This window comes from Chelonia mydas, chromosome 24 (genome assembly GCF_015237465.2).
Source record: "Chelonia mydas isolate rCheMyd1 chromosome 24, rCheMyd1.pri.v2, whole genome shotgun sequence".
Classification (NCBI taxonomy): domain Eukaryota; kingdom Metazoa; phylum Chordata; order Testudines; family Cheloniidae; genus Chelonia; species Chelonia mydas.
In genome coordinates this window covers 15,365,821-15,384,324 of record NC_051264.2, presented here as the reverse complement: position 1 = coordinate 15,384,324, position 18,504 = coordinate 15,365,821, and the positions used below count along the sequence as shown (strand labels likewise).

General features: G+C 51.3%; 1 protein-coding gene across 4 annotated transcripts; it reads left to right on the top strand.

Moving 5' to 3' along the window:
* The first annotated feature begins 14,681 nt into the window (after positions 1–14,681).
* LOC102931213 (interferon-inducible GTPase 5) lies at positions 14,682–18,044 on the top strand. Of its 4 annotated transcripts, XM_037882958.2 has the most exons (3): positions 14,711–14,947; positions 15,991–17,091; positions 17,483–18,044. In XM_037882958.2, exons 2-3 carry the CDS (start codon positions 16,001–16,003, stop codon positions 17,493–17,495), a joined length of 1,104 nt encoding a protein of 367 aa, XP_037738886.1. In that variant the 5' UTR covers positions 14,711–14,947; positions 15,991–16,000; the 3' UTR covers positions 17,496–18,044. The 4 variants fall into 4 exon arrangements, with proteins under 4 accessions (XP_037738885.1, XP_037738886.1, XP_043391083.1 ...); XM_037882957.2 differs by having other exon boundaries at positions 14,682–14,947; positions 15,991–18,044; XM_043535148.1 differs by lacking the exon at positions 17,483–18,044 and having other exon boundaries at positions 14,711–14,868; positions 15,991–17,476.
* Positions 18,045–18,504: the final 460 nt, after the last annotated feature.

Below are 18,504 nucleotides of genomic sequence, written 5' to 3'. Positions count from 1 at the left end.
AGGAGGTGTTAGTACCGTTATACAAGGCTCTGGTGAGACCTCATCTAGAATATTGTGTGCAGTTCTGGTCTCCCATGTTTAAGAAGGATGAATTCAAACTGGAACAGGTACAGAGAAGGGCTACTAGGATGATCCAAGGAATGGAAAACCTGTCTTATGAAAGGAGACTCGAAGAGCCTGTCTTGTTTAGCCTAACCAAAAGAAGGCTGAGGGGAGATATGGTTGCTCTCTATAAATATATCAGAGGGATAAATACAGGGAGAGAGACAGGGCCGGCCCACAACATTTTGGCACCTGAGGCGGGGAGCTCAAATGACGCCCCCATGCCCCCTCGCTTGGGCCAAAACTTTGAAAAGTCTCAATTCTGCCTTCTTCCTGGTCTACTACTCTCATAGTACTGCTCTGCTGCCTACCCCAATAAAGGAGAACTAACAACTTAAAACGCCTTGTTCAAAAATTTTAAGTAACACTTAACTTTCAAACGCCTGAACAGCAAATGTAACTTTGTCTGCATAGTAGACACTGGCATTTTTATCTGTTGAATAATCAAAGTCGTGCTTTCCGTGCCTTCTTGGTTGCAAAGATTTGAACTGCTTCTTGAAGGTCCACAGTCTGGGCCAGCTCATGTTCTGTTGAGATGGTTGCAAGGCCGACCAGCCTCTCCTGTGTCATTGTGGAGCGTAGATGTGTTTTTATTAACTTCAGCTTGGAGAAGCTGCATTCTCCACTGGCAACTGTTACAGGAAGTGTTAGAAGTATGCGAAGAGCAACAAAAGCATTTGGAAAGAGGGTGGTCATGTTATGTGTGCACATAGATTCCAGAACAGCCTTTGGAGTTGATCCTGCTGAAATGTATCTTGAAAGGGCTTTCAGTTCATCACCTAAATCACTCCCATCAATATCGTGCATGTCATCATGTGTCAACACTGTCTCTAGTGCCCTGCATTGCTGGTGTAGATCTTCTTCAGGTATAGTGAGCAGTTTTGGAATATCATACAATATCTCAAATATACTGCTGTGTTCCTTGAGCTGCATGAAATGTTCTTCAACTGACTGTATTGCACAATCTAGCACCTGGTTAAAGAATTCAACTTTGAATTGTTGTTTGAGGTCTCATGGGATTATCCCATGCCTCATAATCAAAATGTCTTCTTCTTCAGTGACTCTTGTATTCTTGAATGGGTGGGAAAATAGCTTCAGTGTGAAGTCTTTAAACCACGATTTAAACCACGATTTGAGGACTTCAGTAGCTTAGACATAGGTCAGGGGTTTGATACAGGAGTGGGTGGGTGAGATTCTGTGGCCTGCGCTGTGCAGGAGGTCAGACTAGATGATCATAATGGTCCCTTCTGACCTTAAAGTCGATGATTCTAAGTTCCTCTGCCAACTACTGTGCACTCTTCAGAACATTTTGAAATCCCTCATCTGACCGGAAAGACTGTAGGTATGACTTTGCTTTGTCCAGTTGTTCTATTGCTCGAGATATATCAAGGTCAACACCTTGGAGTCTCTTGCTTACAACATTTATTTCAAACAGTATGTCATGCCACAACACTAAGCCACACCGAAATTTGAAGTGATGTGTGTTTCTGGTGATTCCATTTCCCTCTGCCACTGTTCTCCCACGAACAGTTCCTGTCATAGCATTATCCTCCATAATGGCAACTATGGCATCATCTATCTTCCCAATTTGGTGTTTGATAGGCTTTGTCGCCTCCACTTGACTTTCCCATCGTGTGGCACTCAGTGGTTTCAGTGTCAGAGAGGATGTTCCCAGATGTTGCTTCAAAATTTGCCATCAATGAGTTGATGCAGAGAAAAATACAGAGATGCTTTGAATTACATTCAAAAATTCAGCAGCCTCACTGCATCACTGACCACCAAGTTCAATGAATGAGAACTGCATGGGACAAAAAAAGCTCGAGGGTTTAACTCTCGGATCTGTGTCTGCACTCCTCTCTTCTTTCCTCTCATGTTGGCACCATTATCGTAGCCCTGACCTCTCATGTCAGCTATCGCAATTCCCATATCTTCCAGCTTTTTAAGAAGCACATTTGTCATACCAGCTCCTGTAGTATCATTAATGTCAATAAATTCTAGAAAATGCTCTCTGACAGTCAGCATTGCAGGGACATTTTCACTCGGTTCTGTGGTTGTTACAAAACGCACTATTAAAGTCATTTGTTCCATATGGCTGATGTCAGGTGTGCAGTCCAGAATAACAGAGTAATATCTTGCTGACTTCAGATCTGCCACAATCTTTTGTTTGACTTTTGTTGCCAGTAACTGTTTGATCTCATTTTGAATTCTTTTTCCAAGGTAGTGGTGTGTGTACATTTCTTGGGTGGTGACTCTTCTTAGATTCTCCTGGAGTACAGCATCAAAGTCAGCCATCAGCTCCACAATTTTAGGGAAATTTCCATTGGTTGGCACATACGGCTGATCTGAAGTGCCATGCAGTGCTAGGGTTTGGGTAGCAAGCATTCTCACCATGGCAATGAGCCTTTTCAGAACATTTTGACAGTAAAGAGACTCTGATGCAATCTTCTCTTGATGCTGATCATCTATGGTGGCCTTTAACCTTAGTCTCATCTCAAGCTCTTTCCACCTATGGAAAGCTCTCTGGTGATTTGCTGCCTTCTCATGGCATGCCAGATTTCCAGCCTGATTTTTCCAGTCCTTTGTTCCTGTAGAACCCAGTGTGGCTGGAACATTAGACCGGAAGAGTTTGCAAAAAAGCCCAAAAAACAGTATGCACCATTCTGGGTGTTTGAGTACATAAGCCATGGTCTGTCCACTTTGTCACCTTTGGGGATTTCATGCCAGTAATGTGTTGGATGGAAACTTCTATTTTCATTGTCTTTGGGGAACATGAAGATTTCCACTTGCTGTGGCCCGTGCAGTACCAGGAAGTCCCTCAGGCTACTGCTCAGGGGGGTCCACAGTCCTGGATCATCTAGACTTAAGGAACTAAACTCAGCAGCAGCTGTTTCTTGTGCCCCCACCACACTCTTCTCTGATCTACACTTTTCTTCAGGAACGTGCATGGTTACATCCATTTGAGATGGAGATATGGATGCTGCAGTAGCTGCCAGGTCACCTGCCCTCTGACTAACTGGAAGATCGGGCATCTCTTCACCACTCACATCCTCACTGGGGCCGGAAGGTTCACAGTGAACATTAGTGTCTATGAATCTCAGGAGAGCTCCTTCCTGCTTAGATAGAAAAGCTTCCTTTGCTTTCTTTCTTTTTCTGAATGCTGCCCCAGAGGGGCGTTTTCTTCTTTCACTCATGGCTGCTGTTCTGTGCCAGCTATAGTGGCTCTCAATATCAGTTGAAAGAGACAAATAAGCAGGCTGGTAACAGGGCCTGAGTGAGGGAAGATATCAGCGTCTTAAGGGCCTAACTGGCTCCTACTGCTTCAATTCACTGCCTGTTCTCCTCAAGTAGGTTCAGGGAAGCAGCAGGGAACAGGAAGCTCCCTGAGAAGCTGGGGTTAATCAGTCCAGGCTGCTGGGGGTGCTCGAGAGGTACATAAGAGGCTCCTCCTCCTCTCTCTCCCTGCAGCTCCTGCTGCTTTCTGTTATTCCCTCTCCCCTTTTCTCCTGCCTCCCTGTTCTGTCTCTTGTGCCCTCCTCCCTCCAGCCCAGCACTCCACCATCTCTGTGCATCTCGAGCACAGAGAATACAGATGCACCAGCAGCAGACACAATTTTCTACACTCTGGGTCCTAGTGGTGCCCCCCACCCCACAGTCTGGAACCTGAGGCGGCCCCCTCAGTTCGCCTCATGGTTAGGTCAGCCCTGGCTCAGGGAGAGGAATTATTTAAGCTCAATACCATATAGACACAAGAACAAATGGATATAAACTGGCCATCAGGAAGTTTAGACTTGAAATTAGAAGAAGGTTTCTAACCATCAGAGGAGTGAAGTTCTGGAACAGCCTTCCAAGGGGAGCAGTGGGGGCAAAAGACCTATCTGGCTTCAAGACTAAGCTTGATAAGTTTATGGAGGGGATGGTACGATGGGATAGCCTAATTTTGGCAATTAATTGATCTTTGACTATTAGCGGTAAATAGGCCCAATGGCCTGTGATGGGATGTTAGATGGGGTGGGCTCTGAGTTACTACAGAGAATTCTTTCCTGGGTGTCTGGCTGGTGAGTCTTGCCCACATGCTCAGGGTTTAGCTGATCACCATATTTGGGGTTGGGAAGGAATTTTTCTCCAGGGCAGATTGGCAGAGGCCCTGGAGGTTTTTTGCCTTCCTCTGCAGCGTGGGGCACAGGTCACTTGCTGGAGGATTCTCTGCACCTTGAAGTCTTTAAACCATGAGTTGAGGACTTCAATAGCTCAGACATAGGTTAGGGTTTATTACAGGAGTGGGTGGGTGAGATTCTGTGGCCTGCATTGCGCAGGAGGTCAGACTAGACGATCATAATGGTCCCTTCTGACCTTAAAGTCTATGAGTCTAAATAAATTGAGATGCCATGAAAGGAATTCCACAGGTCAGTCAGTCATGAGAAAGGAATTTTCATTGCCCCTTTGTCCATAAACAAGCATGGTTTATAAAGGGGGGATATTCTGGCAGGTAGCTGGAATGGTTCAGGTTGCAGTACCACTTCCCTGGATCAGTGATGTATTTACACTCCTGTATCGTGCTGATTAATCTTTGACCAATAATCTTTGATTAATAACCTGATTGATCCTGGTTATCTGACCTCTTATTAATAGAATTGAACCTGTAGCCCTACCTAGATACCAAGGGTATTAGTGCCTGGGAGCAAATGGAGATAAATGTGTGCACCTCCCCTGGCCAGCGCCCTCTGCTGGTGGGGCTCCTAGCTATGGAGCAATCCCATTGTTAAGGTTCTGGCTGAATTTCCATTACAAGCCTGATTTTGACCCCTTCTAAAACGCACACAAAAGGCCTGATAACTATTGTGTTAGTTCAGTTTTAGGCCAGCGTGAGCCCTTCCAATGTAAAATTGCGGTAACATTGGGTGAATAAGGGCCAACAGGTCACATCTCCCTCAAAACTACCCCAGACCTGAAGAAGAGCTCTGTGCAGCTGGAAAGCTGGTCTCTTCCACCAACAGAAGTTGGTCCAATAAAATATATCACCTCACCCACCTTGTCTCTCAAAACTAGTATGTTGCTTCTGGGCTTAAGGTAGAAATTTACAATAGAATTTTAAATGTATCTGCTAAAGGGATCCTGAGTGAGAACACACTAAAAAAGAGAGGGGTTCAGCAGGGGTAAAAACGTCTGTTATTGGAGGGGCTGGGGTGTTTTTAGCACTTGGTAGCAAAAAAAGAGAGAGCAAGTCAAAGCAGGGCAGAAAGCTGTTCCAGTGGTTAGGCTGTGAGCCTTGGAGCCCGGTGACCTGAGTTCAGCTTTGTACGCTGCACGCTCTTGGGACAGCGACAGATTTTCCCATGGTATTTAGGCACTGAAGAAGCCGATAGGTGCCTTGTGGGATTTTCCCATTGGGAGATAGGCACCTAACCTGCCAGGTGCTTTTGAAAATCCTCCCAGGCACCTATCTGCATTGCTGGGTGTCTACATACCCATTGCAAGTATGTCCTCCACCAAAGATCAGTTATTTACAGTCTAATTTCCGGCATTCCTCGCGTTTGAATTTATGCTGCTACGGTGGGTCACTGGCTCTGATGCCCTTCGTGCAGGGTGTCAAATGACTGCTGGGCACCGAGCCGTTCATTTGATTCAAATACTTAGTAGTCCTTTTTCCGACAGAGAGAGAGAGAAATCAAATACCTCCCAAAAACTAGGAAGGCTTGTCAATGGAGAAGGAAGGTTGTATTTCAAAAGCAAGGTACCGAATCTCCTTAACTCTGCCCCTCGTCGAGATGCCAGTCTGTTATCTTCCCTTTGCACAAACGTGCACCACCAAACACTGGTTCTAATGACTTGTTTCACATGTATGTGTCCAGCACTAAGTGGGTTGATGGTCACCAACCATTGTTCTTTTCCTCTAACTGCTCTCATTTCCTGACTGGGGCCACAGAGATTAGTAAATGGGGACACACTAATGAGGATCCAGAGTGCCGAGGAAGGCTGACGCCTGCCGAAAGAAACACACCCGGTCCAGGCCCTTGTTCGGGGCATAGACGTTGACCAAGTTCAATGCCAGTTCCTCTGCGTGATCCCGGATGTGCAGCAGGCGGCCTGGCCCGAACTTGGCGACTCCCAGCACCTCGGGTCGTAGCTCGGGGGAGAACAGGGTGGCCACCCCAGCCGAATGGGCTCTGAGGTGGCTGAAATAAACCCCGTCCCCTCACTCCAGCCTCCAGCTAGCCTCGACGGCTGGGGCTGTGTGGGTCTCTTGCAGGAAGATCACAGAGTACCGCCCTTCCCAAAGGAAGGAGAGCACCTGGCTCCTGCAGAGACCCACCCTACAGCCCCGGGTGTTTAATGTAGCCAAGATGGTAAATTTCATAGGGAGGGCTGGGGCGAATCCTCATGGGTAGGATGATCAACAGCCTCCAGCGGGCCCTGCAACAACCCGCTTTCGACCCCAAAGGTCAACAGGGAGTTGCGGAACTTGTGGGCCCGCTGGTAGGCCGCGATGTTCTGCCTCCCGGTCCCTCTCCCCTCCCCCAAAAGGGCCTTCACGGCCCGGAGGACGCGATGGAAGTCCCCCCAGCGCTGGAGGGCGAGCTGCACCTTGCCCTTCGAGCCACGGGTGTCTGTTAGGAAGCGGCGCAGCTCATCCCTCAGCGCAGAGGGGGACATGGCACCCACCCGCTGCCGTCCTCCGGAGGGGCCCCTGAGAGAACCTCATGGCCTGCAGAGACGGGCAAACAAGGGGCCGAGCCCCGGTGCGGCTGCTCCGTGCAGCCCGTCCCCATCCACGGCAAGGGAGGGGTCGGCGGAGGGAATAGTGCAGCCCCCACAATGTCGGGAAGGGGAGACACGAAAACTGCCCCCTGAGGGTTGTCCGTGGGCAGCGGAAACGAGACAACCTCGGCGATGGCAGCAGCATGGGAAGTGGAGAGGAGAGTGGCTGTCAATGTATTGGGGGCAGGAGTGGGGCCAGGAGCGGGATCAGGGGCAGGGATTGGAGCAGGAGCAGGGACTAGGGCAGGAGAAGGGTTGGGAGCGAGATCAGCGGCAGGGACTAAAGCGGGAGCAGGATCTGGGGCAAAGAACGGGGCAGGAGAGGGGACACGATAAGGATCGGGGACAGGGATGGGGAGGGAGCGGGGACAGAGACGGAGAAGGAACCTCAAGGGTCGATGGGCACCTCGTTCCTTTGATCACACACCTGGGGGAATCAGACCCAGATCTCCTCAGATCACAATCACAGTTCTCCAAATCAGCTACAGCTTATTCTTCCCCCATTCAGGAGAACTACACCTCACACAGTGACTGCAGCTGGAGTTCACACGGACAAGTCCCAGTGGCTATTGGCCGCACTGAGGGGTGGGGGCAGAGCTAAGATAAAGCATTTACCTTAAATCTGCATTTCATGGTCTTCAGACATTTGAGTTTTGCTGAACTTGACATTCTGGAAGGGCCCAAGGTATCGCTGGGCACCTTTTCTCTGTGTTAATGAAGGTTTTTGCTGCTTAATCTATCCCTGCCCACCTCCCTGCACCACAGCGCCCCCTCCTGACCTTCCCAAACTTCTTCTCAGCCCTGCCCCCCTGCAGCATAGCACCCGTACTGAGCACCCTGCCCCACAGCAAGCGCTCCAGACTGAGCCCCGCTCCCAGCTCCTTGCAGAACAGCGCCCCCTACTGAGCCCTCATCTCACTCCATGCAAAATGATGCCCATAACTGATGCCCACCACCCTACTCCCTGCAGCCCAGCTCCCCTGATTAACATGCCAGCCGGCTACCTGCAGTCCAGTGCTCCCAGCTGAGCCTCCTGCCACGTTCCCTGGGGCATCGCACCCTCTGTGAGACCACCAACCTCTACTTGGAGCACAGCGCCCCCTACTGAGGCCCTACCCCACTACCAGAAACACAGCACTGCCCAATTATCCCCTGACCAGCAAGCCTCCATTTATCACCCCCAGACGGACGGGCTAGTGGAACGCTTTAACCGAACGTTGAAGGAAATGTTGTGGAAGTTCCCCTTGAAAGAGATGCACCAGTGGGACCAGCTGATTCCCCTTCCCCCCGACCCCCGTTCCTGGCCCTTTGGGAAGTACTCCAAGCCTCAACTAAGTTCTCCCGGTCACGGAGTCAATGCTTTTGACACGGTCTCCCAGAGTATTCTTGCCAACAAGTTAAAGAAGTATGGGCTGGATGAATGGACTATAAGGTGGATAGAAAGTTGGCTAGATTGTCAGGTTCAACGGGTAGTGATCAATGGCTCCATGTCTAGTTGGCAGCCGGTATCAAGTGGAGTGCCACAAGGGTCAGTCCTCGGGCCGGTTTTGTTCAATATCTTCATAAATGATCTGGAGAATGTTGTGGATTGCACCCTCAGCAAGTTTGCAGATGATACTAAACTGGGAGGAGAGGTAGATACGCTGGAGGGTAGGGATAGGATACAGAGGGACCTAGACAAATTAGAGGATTGGGCCAAAAGAAATCTGATGAGGTTCAACAAGGACAAGTGCAGAGTCCTGCACTTAGGACGGAAGAATCCCATTCACCGCTACAGATTAGGGACCGAATGGCTCGGCAGCAGTTCTGCGGAAAAGGACCTAGGGGTTACGGTGGATGAGAAGCTGGATATGAGTCAACAGTGTGCCCTTGTTGCCAAGAAGGCCCATGGCATTTTGGGATGTGTAAGTAGGGGCATTGCCAGCAGATCGAGGGATGTGAGCATTCCCCTCTATTCGACATTGGTGAGGCCTCATCTGGAGTACTGTGTCCAGTTTTAGGCCCCACATTACAAGAAGGATGTGGAAAAACTGGAAAGAGTCCAGCGGACGGCAACAAAAATGATTAGGGGACTGGAACACATGACTTATGAGGAGAGGCTGAGGGAACTGGGATTGTTTAGTCTGCGGAAGAGAAGAATGAGGGGGGATTTGATAGCTGCTTTCAACTACCTGAAAGGGGGTTCCAAAGAGGATGGCTCTAGACTGTTCTCAGTGGTAGCAGATGACAGAATGAGGAGTAATGGTCTCAAGTTGCAGTGGGGAAGGTTTAGGTTGGATATTAGGAAAAACCTTTTCACTAGGAGGGTGGTGAAACACTGGAATGCGTTACCTAGGGAGGTGGTGGAATCTCCTTCCTTAGAAGTTTTTAAGGCCAGGCTTGACAAAGCCCTGGCTGGGATGATTTAGTTGGGAATTGGTCCTGCTTTGAGCAGGGGGTTGGACTAGATGACCTACTGAGGTCCCTTCCAACCCTGATGTTCTATGATTCTATGATTCTATGATATTATCCAACAGGATATTAATGTTCAACGGAGCAAGAGTTTTAAAAAAGATACCTCACAAGGCAGACTGTGTACAAACACATCACAATGATATGTCAGAGGTGAATATGAGGGTCCCACGGTGCTGCTCTGAGGTACAGAGTGTCACACCTGGAATTAACAAAAATCCCTTTTGGACCTCACTCTGTGTCTGCGCAACACCCAGCAAGGACCCTGATCTAAGTCAAGGTCTGTGCAATGTGGTTGGGTCCTTGATCTCTGTCAGGGTCCGTGCAGCAGCCGGCACAATGGGGGCCCCGATATGGGCAGGATCTGTGCAGAGCTCGGCACAACAGGGTCCCAGATCTCGGATGGGGACTGCACCATGCCCCATACAAAGGGAGCCCTGATCTCAGTCTGGGTCTGTCCCGCGCCTGGCACAATGGGACCCGTATCTCAGTAGGCACTGCTCTGGTGCAAATAATAATAAACGTTGTACCCTGGGAGGGTTTGGAAGCATCTGGCTGTTAAACCCCAACCGGAGACTAAATTCTTAAATTGCTCCTGTCACATTTTTGTTTTATTACTAAACTTTTTTGAGCTACTGCTGCAGAGTTTATACACTGACTTGCTTGTTGAGGCTGAGCTTAGGGTTGGCCAGGAGTCTGGGAATCACTGACACTGCTTAGACTAGCCTGGGGCGTGTGGTCTGTAGTTGCATTGAGCTCTGATAGTGGTTGGTTCATATGATGCTGTAAACCACTTTTTTGCAACAGATTTACTGTATTCTGCAATCAGGAACTGTAGTGAGGCCTTATTGGAAATCCTGGGACTTCTAAAGTCCCCCAAGTGGTCCCCCCAGCCTAGCAGGAGGGACCACTGGACCCAGGAACCAAATGAAGACGAGGGACAACTAAGGAATAACAGGGACAGGAGTGAAGGTCATAGGTTCAAAACTAGGGGTACAGAGGGGTACACCGAGCAGAGAACCCCGGACAGTGCCCACTGCTCCTCAAAGCTGTCAAGGGAGCCAGCGGATGCCACCCAGAGGAACTCTGCCCAGAAGCATGAGACCAGGGAGGAATGGAAATAGGCCGCACAGTCACGGAGCACCCCCTCGTCTAACATCCTCCTCCTGGTATTGTAGATGGTGACTTTGGCCAGGGCCAGGAAGAGGTTGACGGGGAGGAGCCGGAATAGGGGCTGCAACCAGGCACATTCAAGATAGCTTGCACCAGGGTCTCCCTCACGACGCAGAAGGGGCAGGCCTTGGGTATGGGGTTGAACCGCAGCAGGTGGACGCCCGTGCTTATGGCTCCATGAAGGCGGAATAGAAGCTGGCCCTGGTGGGCCATGGGACCAAAGTGGAATAAAGGCTGGCCCAGCGGGGCTCCTCACCCTCGACAGGTGGTAAATAGTCCCGCAATTTGGCATCGGTGCGGGACACGAGGGTGAGGAAATGCAGAGTGTGGAGTAATGAGCATGTGCAGTTCGTCTCTGGGCACGGTCCGGAACCAAACTGGCTGCAGGGTGTGCAGCCGGCTTGGAGTGTGGGAGCGGGGAGGCCGGGGGTGGTGGTGGTCATGGAACGGGGGCTGAATAAAAAGGTCCGGAGGGCCTGGGGTAAGGGGTGGGTGGGGAACAGCCTCTCGCAGGGCCCGCTGCAGGAAGACGAGAGAAACGGATGACAAGGCAGCCCCCACCTCCTGGAGTACGTGCAGGGGGGTCGGAAGGGTGGAGAGCCCCATGTGCTGACTGAGCACACGGGGATCCACCCAGTCCCCCCGTCGTAGTCCAGGAGCTCTCCGACCCTGGTGGTTTCTGCCAGGACCAACATCCTCTTGGTCCCAAAACCAGGTGGGACGGTCCGCTTCTGCATCGACTTTAGGAGGGTCAGTAATATTTAAAAATCTGATTCCTACTCAATGCCACAGATTGATGTACTACTAAACTGCCTGGGGGATGCACAGTCCATCAGTAATCTGGACCTCACAAAGGGGTATTGGCAACTCCCCCTAAGTCTGAGCTCTCGGGAGAAGACTGCCTTTGCTACCCCCACCAGGTGGTATCAATTCACCCGAATGCCTTTAGGTCTTCATGGAGCACCAGCCACCTTCCGGAAGTTGATGGATCGGGTCCTACAGCAACACAAATCCTTTGTGGCTGCGTACCTTGACGACGTGATAATTTACAGCCGCTGTTGGGAGGACCACCTCAACCAGGTCACCGCCGTCCTACGGGCCCTGCGGGATGCTGGGCTGATGGCCAACCCCAAGAAATGCAAAATTGGCTGGCAAGAGGCATGAACTGGTGCTCTTCAGCCCTGACTTTGACAGGGAGTTCCTGCTACAGACCGATGCATCGGAGGTGGGCCTGGGGGCAGTCCTGTCACAGGAGGTAAATGGGGAAGAACACCGTATATTATATATCAGCCGTAAGCTGTTCTCCCGAGAGTGAAATTATATGGTGGTTGAGAAGGAAGCACTGGCCATCAAGTGGGCCGTGGACGCCTTACTATATTATCTTGTAGGCAGCCCCTTCGTGCTAGTAACTGACCACGCATCTCTGAAGTGGCTACAAACAGCAAAGGAGACAAAACCTCGGGTTATGCGGTGGTACCTAACCCTGCAGCCTTACGCCTTCACCATTCAGAATTGACCATAGAATCATAGAAGATTAGGATTGGAAGAGACCTCAGGAGCTATCTAGTCCAATCCCCTACTCAAAGCAGGACCAACACCAACTAAATCATCCCAGCCAGGGCTTTGTCAAGCCTGACCTTAAAAACCTCTAAGGAAGGAGATTCCACCACCTCCCTAGGTAACCCATTCCAGTGCTTCACCACCCTCCTAGTGAAAAAGTTTTTCCTAATATCCAACCTAGACCTCCCCCACTGTAACCATTGCTCCTTGTTCTGTCATCTGCCACCACTGAGAACAGCCGAGATCCATCCTCTTTGGAACCCCCCCTCCAGGTAGTTGAAGGCTGCTATCAAATCCCCCCTCACTCTTCTCTTCTGCAGACTAAATAACCCCAGTACCTTCAGCCTCTCCTTCTAAGTCATGTGCCCCAGCCCCCTGATCATTTTTGTTGCCCTCCGCTGGACTCTCTCCAAATCATCCACATCCCTTCTGCAGTGGGAGGACCAAAACTGGACACAATACTCCAGGTGTGGCCTCACCAGTGCTAAATAGAGGGGGAAAATCACTTCCCTCGATCTGCTGGCAACATTCCTATAAATACAGCCCAATATGCCGTTGGCCTTCTTGGCAACAAGGGCACACTGCTGACTCATATCCAGCTTTTCATCACTGTAATCCCCAGGTCCCTTTCTGCAAAACTGCTGCTTAGCCAGTCGGTCCCCAGCTTGTAGCGGTGCATGGGATTTTTCCTTCCTAAGTGCAGGACTCTGCACTTGTCCTTGTTGAACCTCAACAGATGTCTTTTGGCCCAATCCTCCAATTTGTCTAAGTCACTCTGGATCCTATCCCTACCCTCCAGGGTATCTACCTCTCCCCCCAGCTTAGCGTGATCCGCGAACTTGCTGAGGGTGCAATCCAACCCTGGGTACCGGCTGCCAACTAGAGACTACCCATTGAGCTGACGATCTCGCCAGCTTTCTATCCACCTTTATAGTCCATTCATCCAGCCCATACTTCTTTAACTTGCTGGAAAGAATACTGTGGGAGACCGTATCAAAAGCTTTGCTAAAGTCAAGATATATCACGGCCACTGCTTTCACCATATCCACAGAGCCAGTTATCTCACCTTCCTCTCCTCCAAGCGCTTCAAAATGGATTCCTTGAGGGCCCACTCCATGATTTTGCCAGGGACTGAAGTGAGGCTGACCGGTCTGTAGTTCCCCAGGTTCTCTTTCTTCCCTTTTTTCTTCCAGACAGAGCTGTGTGCCAATGTGATCAACTTTGGCTGGTGTTGAGTTACAAATGACGTCAGTGCAGGGGTCATGAAATGTTGTTATCCTTATTGTGTGAGCTAAGGGCAGCAGAACTGTGCTTCGCCTGTCCGGATTGAGGGGGTCCCCTCAGCTGAACTGAACTCGCTAAGCAGCGGGTTGGGATGCCAGCGCCCAGTGCAGAGTGAGGGAGGGTGGGGAAGGTGGAGACAGGCGTGTTGCCTGGTGGTGCGGGCTGTGCTGACGAGTCCCATGTGCTATTAACCTGCCCCTCTCCACCGTTCAAAGACAGAGCTAACTAAGCTCCATTGAAAGTCTTTTGTTCTGTTAAATGAGCAATCGTCGGGTCTAAGTGCTGCTTAGGTCTGCTGTGGAAGAGACTGCCCGCCTGTGTGAGCAGGGAGGTTCCCCCTGTGATGGGTTGGATCACAGAAACCCCCTTGGGGTTGCCAATTGATGTGCCAAGACTACTTCTGCCCCTGCTTTGCTGCCCTGCCAGCTTGGGACTCCAGAGCCCTGCCTGGTTTGAGCCAGACTCGCTAGCCTGCGGCAAACCCAGACCCAGGTCTGAATCACGTCCCTAACAGCTGTAGGCTCACCTGGAAGCAGCTTAGGAAGTGTTCCTGTCTCTAACACTCAGATGCTCAACTCCCAGTGGGGTCCAAACCCCAAATAAATCCATTTTACCCTGTATAAAGCTTGAATACCAATGCTTCACAATTGTGTCACTCACACAGGAATCTGGCTTTGGTTCTTGGCTGGACATTCAGCTTAGCATGGTTCCTTGCATGCCTGCGGTACTGCCCGGGCCTGTGGACCTCTGGCTCCTTGGGATCCTGTTGGAAGGCGTCTCCACGGGGGAGCAAGTAGCAGCTGTCAACAGCAGGAACCTGGAGTCAGGGCCAGGCCAAGATGTTTTGCTGCCCAGGGTGTGTCTGTGCCATGCGCCGAGCGTGTCCGGTCTCTGCACTGTGTGTCTGTGCCCTGCACTGAGCGTGTGTGCTGTCTGCACTCTGTGTCTCTCCCATGCACCAGTGTGTGCATGTAGGTGTGTATGTTAGGGTGAGCAGACAGCAAGTGTGAAAAATCGGGACAGAGGGTGGGGGGGAATAGGAGCCTATATAAGAAAAAGACCAAAAATCGGGACTGTCCCTATTGGTCACCCTAGTGTATGTGCATATTTCCCTGCTGCCCCATGCTGGAGGGGCTGAGTTCTGCTCTCTCTCGCTCGCTCGCTCTGTGGGTATGGGGTGTGTGTGTGTGTTATAAGTACACACTGTCACCCCCTGACTGCATTGTGACATTTAGGGCTGTGTGTCCACCTGGAAATGTGCTGGGGGGGGCAGGTATCTAGGCTCCGCTCTGCCCCACCCCTATTACCCCCCCAGCCGGCTGGGGTGAGGCCCTGCCCTGCTTCCTCAGCCAGCTGCTGCTTTCACTTTCCCCGTTCGCTGATCAGGAGCGAGCCAGAGCTGGAGGAAGGCAGCAGGAGAGAGCCGGGGGCCCAGCCAAAGGCAGGCAGGGGAGGCCCCGCACAGACAGGGGGCGGCAGGAAGAGGGGGAGCGAGGCGCCCACAGACGGTGACAGCAGCTGAGACACTGTGGGCGGGACGGGGTGAGCCGTGTGCCCACAGATTGCTGCCCCTTCCCGGAGACCATCAACCCCCCCTGAGCGCAGCCCAGCCTGGGGGACGGTAAGAGATTCCCCCTGCTTGGGATTTTCCTCCCCATCCTCAAATTCCTCTTCCTCCCCCCACCGTCAGTTCCTGGGGAACACCCAGCACCTGGGCCCCCTTTGTGCCTCCCCTGGTGTGGCTGCAGTTTGGGGCTGTGTTTGGGGTAGCAGCTAAGCCGCCCTGCAGAGGAACTCGTGCTAGGGACGGTGTCCGGCCTGTGGCCCGCGGTCGGGTGGATTAGGTGGCCCGCAGGGCAGTCCCCTTCCGGCTCTGGAGTTGATGAATCTGCGTTTTTCACCTGCAAAAGCTGTGGCTGAAAAGACTGGGCCCGGCTCTGGTTCCTCAGACTCTCCCTTGGCATCAGTAGAAATAGCCGGGACCCAATGCCGGTGTCCTCTGTTCCTGTGCGCCGAGCTGGGATGGGGTCCGAGAAAGCTGTGTGCCCCCCGTCTTCCTGCCAGGCCTTTCGGGCGAGCGAGAGCAGCTGCAGGGCTCCCCACGGCTCCTCTGACCTAGAGAGCAGCCAAGGGAGAAGGCTGGGTCTGAGCATGGCTCTGCCTATTCACAGATGACATATTGTCCCCGTCAGCAGCAGTGCGCTGGGTTGGCTCGAAAATCTCCCCGCTCATTTCCAGGAGTTCATAGGAGCTGAGATCTTGTGAAAACTCTCACCTGTGGGGCTGCACAATGCTCAAAATAATGGAGGCCCTGATCTCAGCCAGGGGCTGTGCAGCTCCTGGCACAATGGGGGCCCTGAGCTCAGTCAGGGTCTGTGCAGCACCTGGCCCAATGGGGTCCTGATCTCGGTCGGGGTTCCTATGCACTACTGTGCTACAAATAATAAATAATGATTAAAACCAAACAACTCCTGTTTTTTCCACACTGCCCCTGCCTCATTCAGTGCACGGGTCGGATACGTAAGGGGCAGAGTTAAGGTTGCATGGGCCACCATAAATGTGCCTTTTCCTAACTTTTGAGGGCTTGACACTGCGCTGTTGGCGCAGGATTTTCTGGACATAGCCTTAACTAGGAGCTGAAATGTTTCTTCTTCTATGCCGCAGACTGAGCGCCATGGCTGTCAATGAGTTTAAAGACGCTGTCTATAAAGGGACGCTGACACGTGCGATTTCTAATGTGCAGCAGAGACCGCTGGAGTCGTTTAACAGCCACACCCTCAGCATCGCCATCACGGGGGAGTCGGGCTCCGGGAAGTCCTCCCTCATCAATGCCATGCGGGACCTATGTGCTGATGATGAAGGCGCTGCTGAAACCGGGATGCTAGATACTGTGATGCGAGATACCAAGCCGATGGCTTATCCAGATCCCATCCTTCCAGGCGTCACGCTCTGGGACCTGCCAGGGGTGGGGACGTTCTATTTCCCTCTCGACACCTACTGTGAGCAGCTCAATTTGAGCCAATACGAGTTCTTCATCATCGTCGGCTCCCAGCGCTTCCGCTCCGACCACGCCAGGCTGGTCCGTGAGATCCAGAGAATGGGCAAGAGGTTCTACTTTGTGCGCTCCAAAGCCGACGTGGACCTGGATGCTTCCAGGAGGCAGCGTCCCTCCAGCTACAACCAGGAGAGGATCCTGCAGCAGATCAGGGAGGACTGCAGGAGAGGCGTAGCCGCTGAGGGAGTGGGCCACCCACAGGTTTTTGTCATTTCGAGTAGGGAACCCAACTGCTACGATTTTCCCCTCCTGCGACAAACTTTGCAGACGGAGCTGCTGAGCCTGAAGAGACACGCCTTCCTGCTTAGCCTGCCAGCTGTCGCCTCCCCCATTGTCAACCAGAAGAAAGCCGCCCTGAAGGGGGAGATTTGGAAAACAGCCCTTTTCTCATGTCTTCTCACTGCCATACCTGTCCCAGGCCTCGCTTTCTTGTGCACCTTCTTCCTTTTCAGAACACACCTGTTCAAATACTACAGCAGCTTTGGCGTGGACGACAGGTCCCTCTCTGCTCTCGCCCGGCAGGTTGGGGAGCCCGTGCGGGAGCTCACGGCTGTGATGACGTCCTTGGGAACGACCCCCATGATGGCTCTGAAGCTGTTGTCGGATTCGGTGGGGGCCGCCGTGATGGTAGCGGAATATTCGTGGAAGCGCCTCCCCGTATTTGGTGCCATGGTGTCAGGAGGGGTGGCGCTGGTTACCACCTACTTCATGCTGCGGAAGTGTTTGGCCTCTGTAGCTGACGACACCCAGCGGGTTCTCAGCAAAGCTCTGGAGGCCGAACGGGAAAACACCATCTAGGATTTGGTGTTGCCTTGGATGAGTCTGCTGCTGTCTAGAAGACACAGTCTTGGACTTCAAGCAGGAAAGATTCCTGCTTCTTCATCCAGGAGTTGATGTGTAGGCCAGAAGCCTAATGGGAAGAAATTGTCTTAAGTAAAATTTTGCTTATTTTGCCTTATACTCCATTTTGCTAGCTTTGAATTAGTACGAAGAAATTATTCTTAGTTTATTTTTTGCTGATTGTGTTAACATTTGCTCTTTGAAGGATAGATGTTTTATGGCTGTAATTGCCTCATTTACGGTTTGGTGTGAGTGAAGAACGTATGGTAATTAACTGAGAAAGGACAACTGGGCCGGATGGTCAAGAAGGGAGTGGAGGAGTCAAGAGGCACCAACTTTATGATAAATCACCCGGATGGCAGATTAATGACCCTAAAGCAAAGGCATACGCCCCAAGGACGAGATAAGGAGTTGAGCCAAAGGGATGAGAAAGAAACAGCTGCGGATCCTCCCGGTAACAACTCAAAATAATGCTAATTAAGAGCAACCTTGTATAACTCGTGATTGGCAGCTCTGGTGTAACACAGGTATGTCCATAGATTTGTATGGGAATTTATCACTATATAAGAAGGGTGTATTGCTATGGGACTTTGGGTTCATTCTCCATCAACATTGGAGCTTCGAATGCGTTCAACAGCCCAGCTCCCCTCCCTCGTGTGCAGGTTCAGCTGGCCACTGGAACTGTCCGAGCAACACTAAGGACTGGTAACTGTATGATCCAGCTGCAGAACCTTTTGGGTGTGTGTGAATGGAAGCACATGCTGATTTTAATACTTAAATTGTACTCTCAATAAACGCGGTGTATTGCCTTATCCCCTTTAAAGGATTCTGTGTGATTCTTATATGCATAACACACGTTCAGTCCCCATAAACCATCTGGGGCGTCGTTGCACACCAGTCAAAGCACCCACAATGAATGAGACAGAGTCAGTGACAGCTCAGTGCTCCTGAGGTTTTACCCCACAAGGAATGGGGCAGCTTCCTTCTTCACATTCATACAACAAAAATAAAATTATACTGAATCCGGTTCTATCAACCTAGGTCCCGCTGGGCTCCTCCATCCCTTCGGTATCTGAGCACCTTACAAACATGAATGGACTGGATCCCCGCACTGGGGCAAATCAGCTGTCATTCCACTGGAGTCAACGGGGCCAGATCCCAGCTGGGGCCAATCAGCTGGAGCTCCATTGCAGCTTAGAAGCTGAAGGCCTTGTCCTCATGGGAAAGTTTTTCGGTATAACCTAAGGTGTGAATTTAAACCGATAGAATGATCCTGGTGTAAC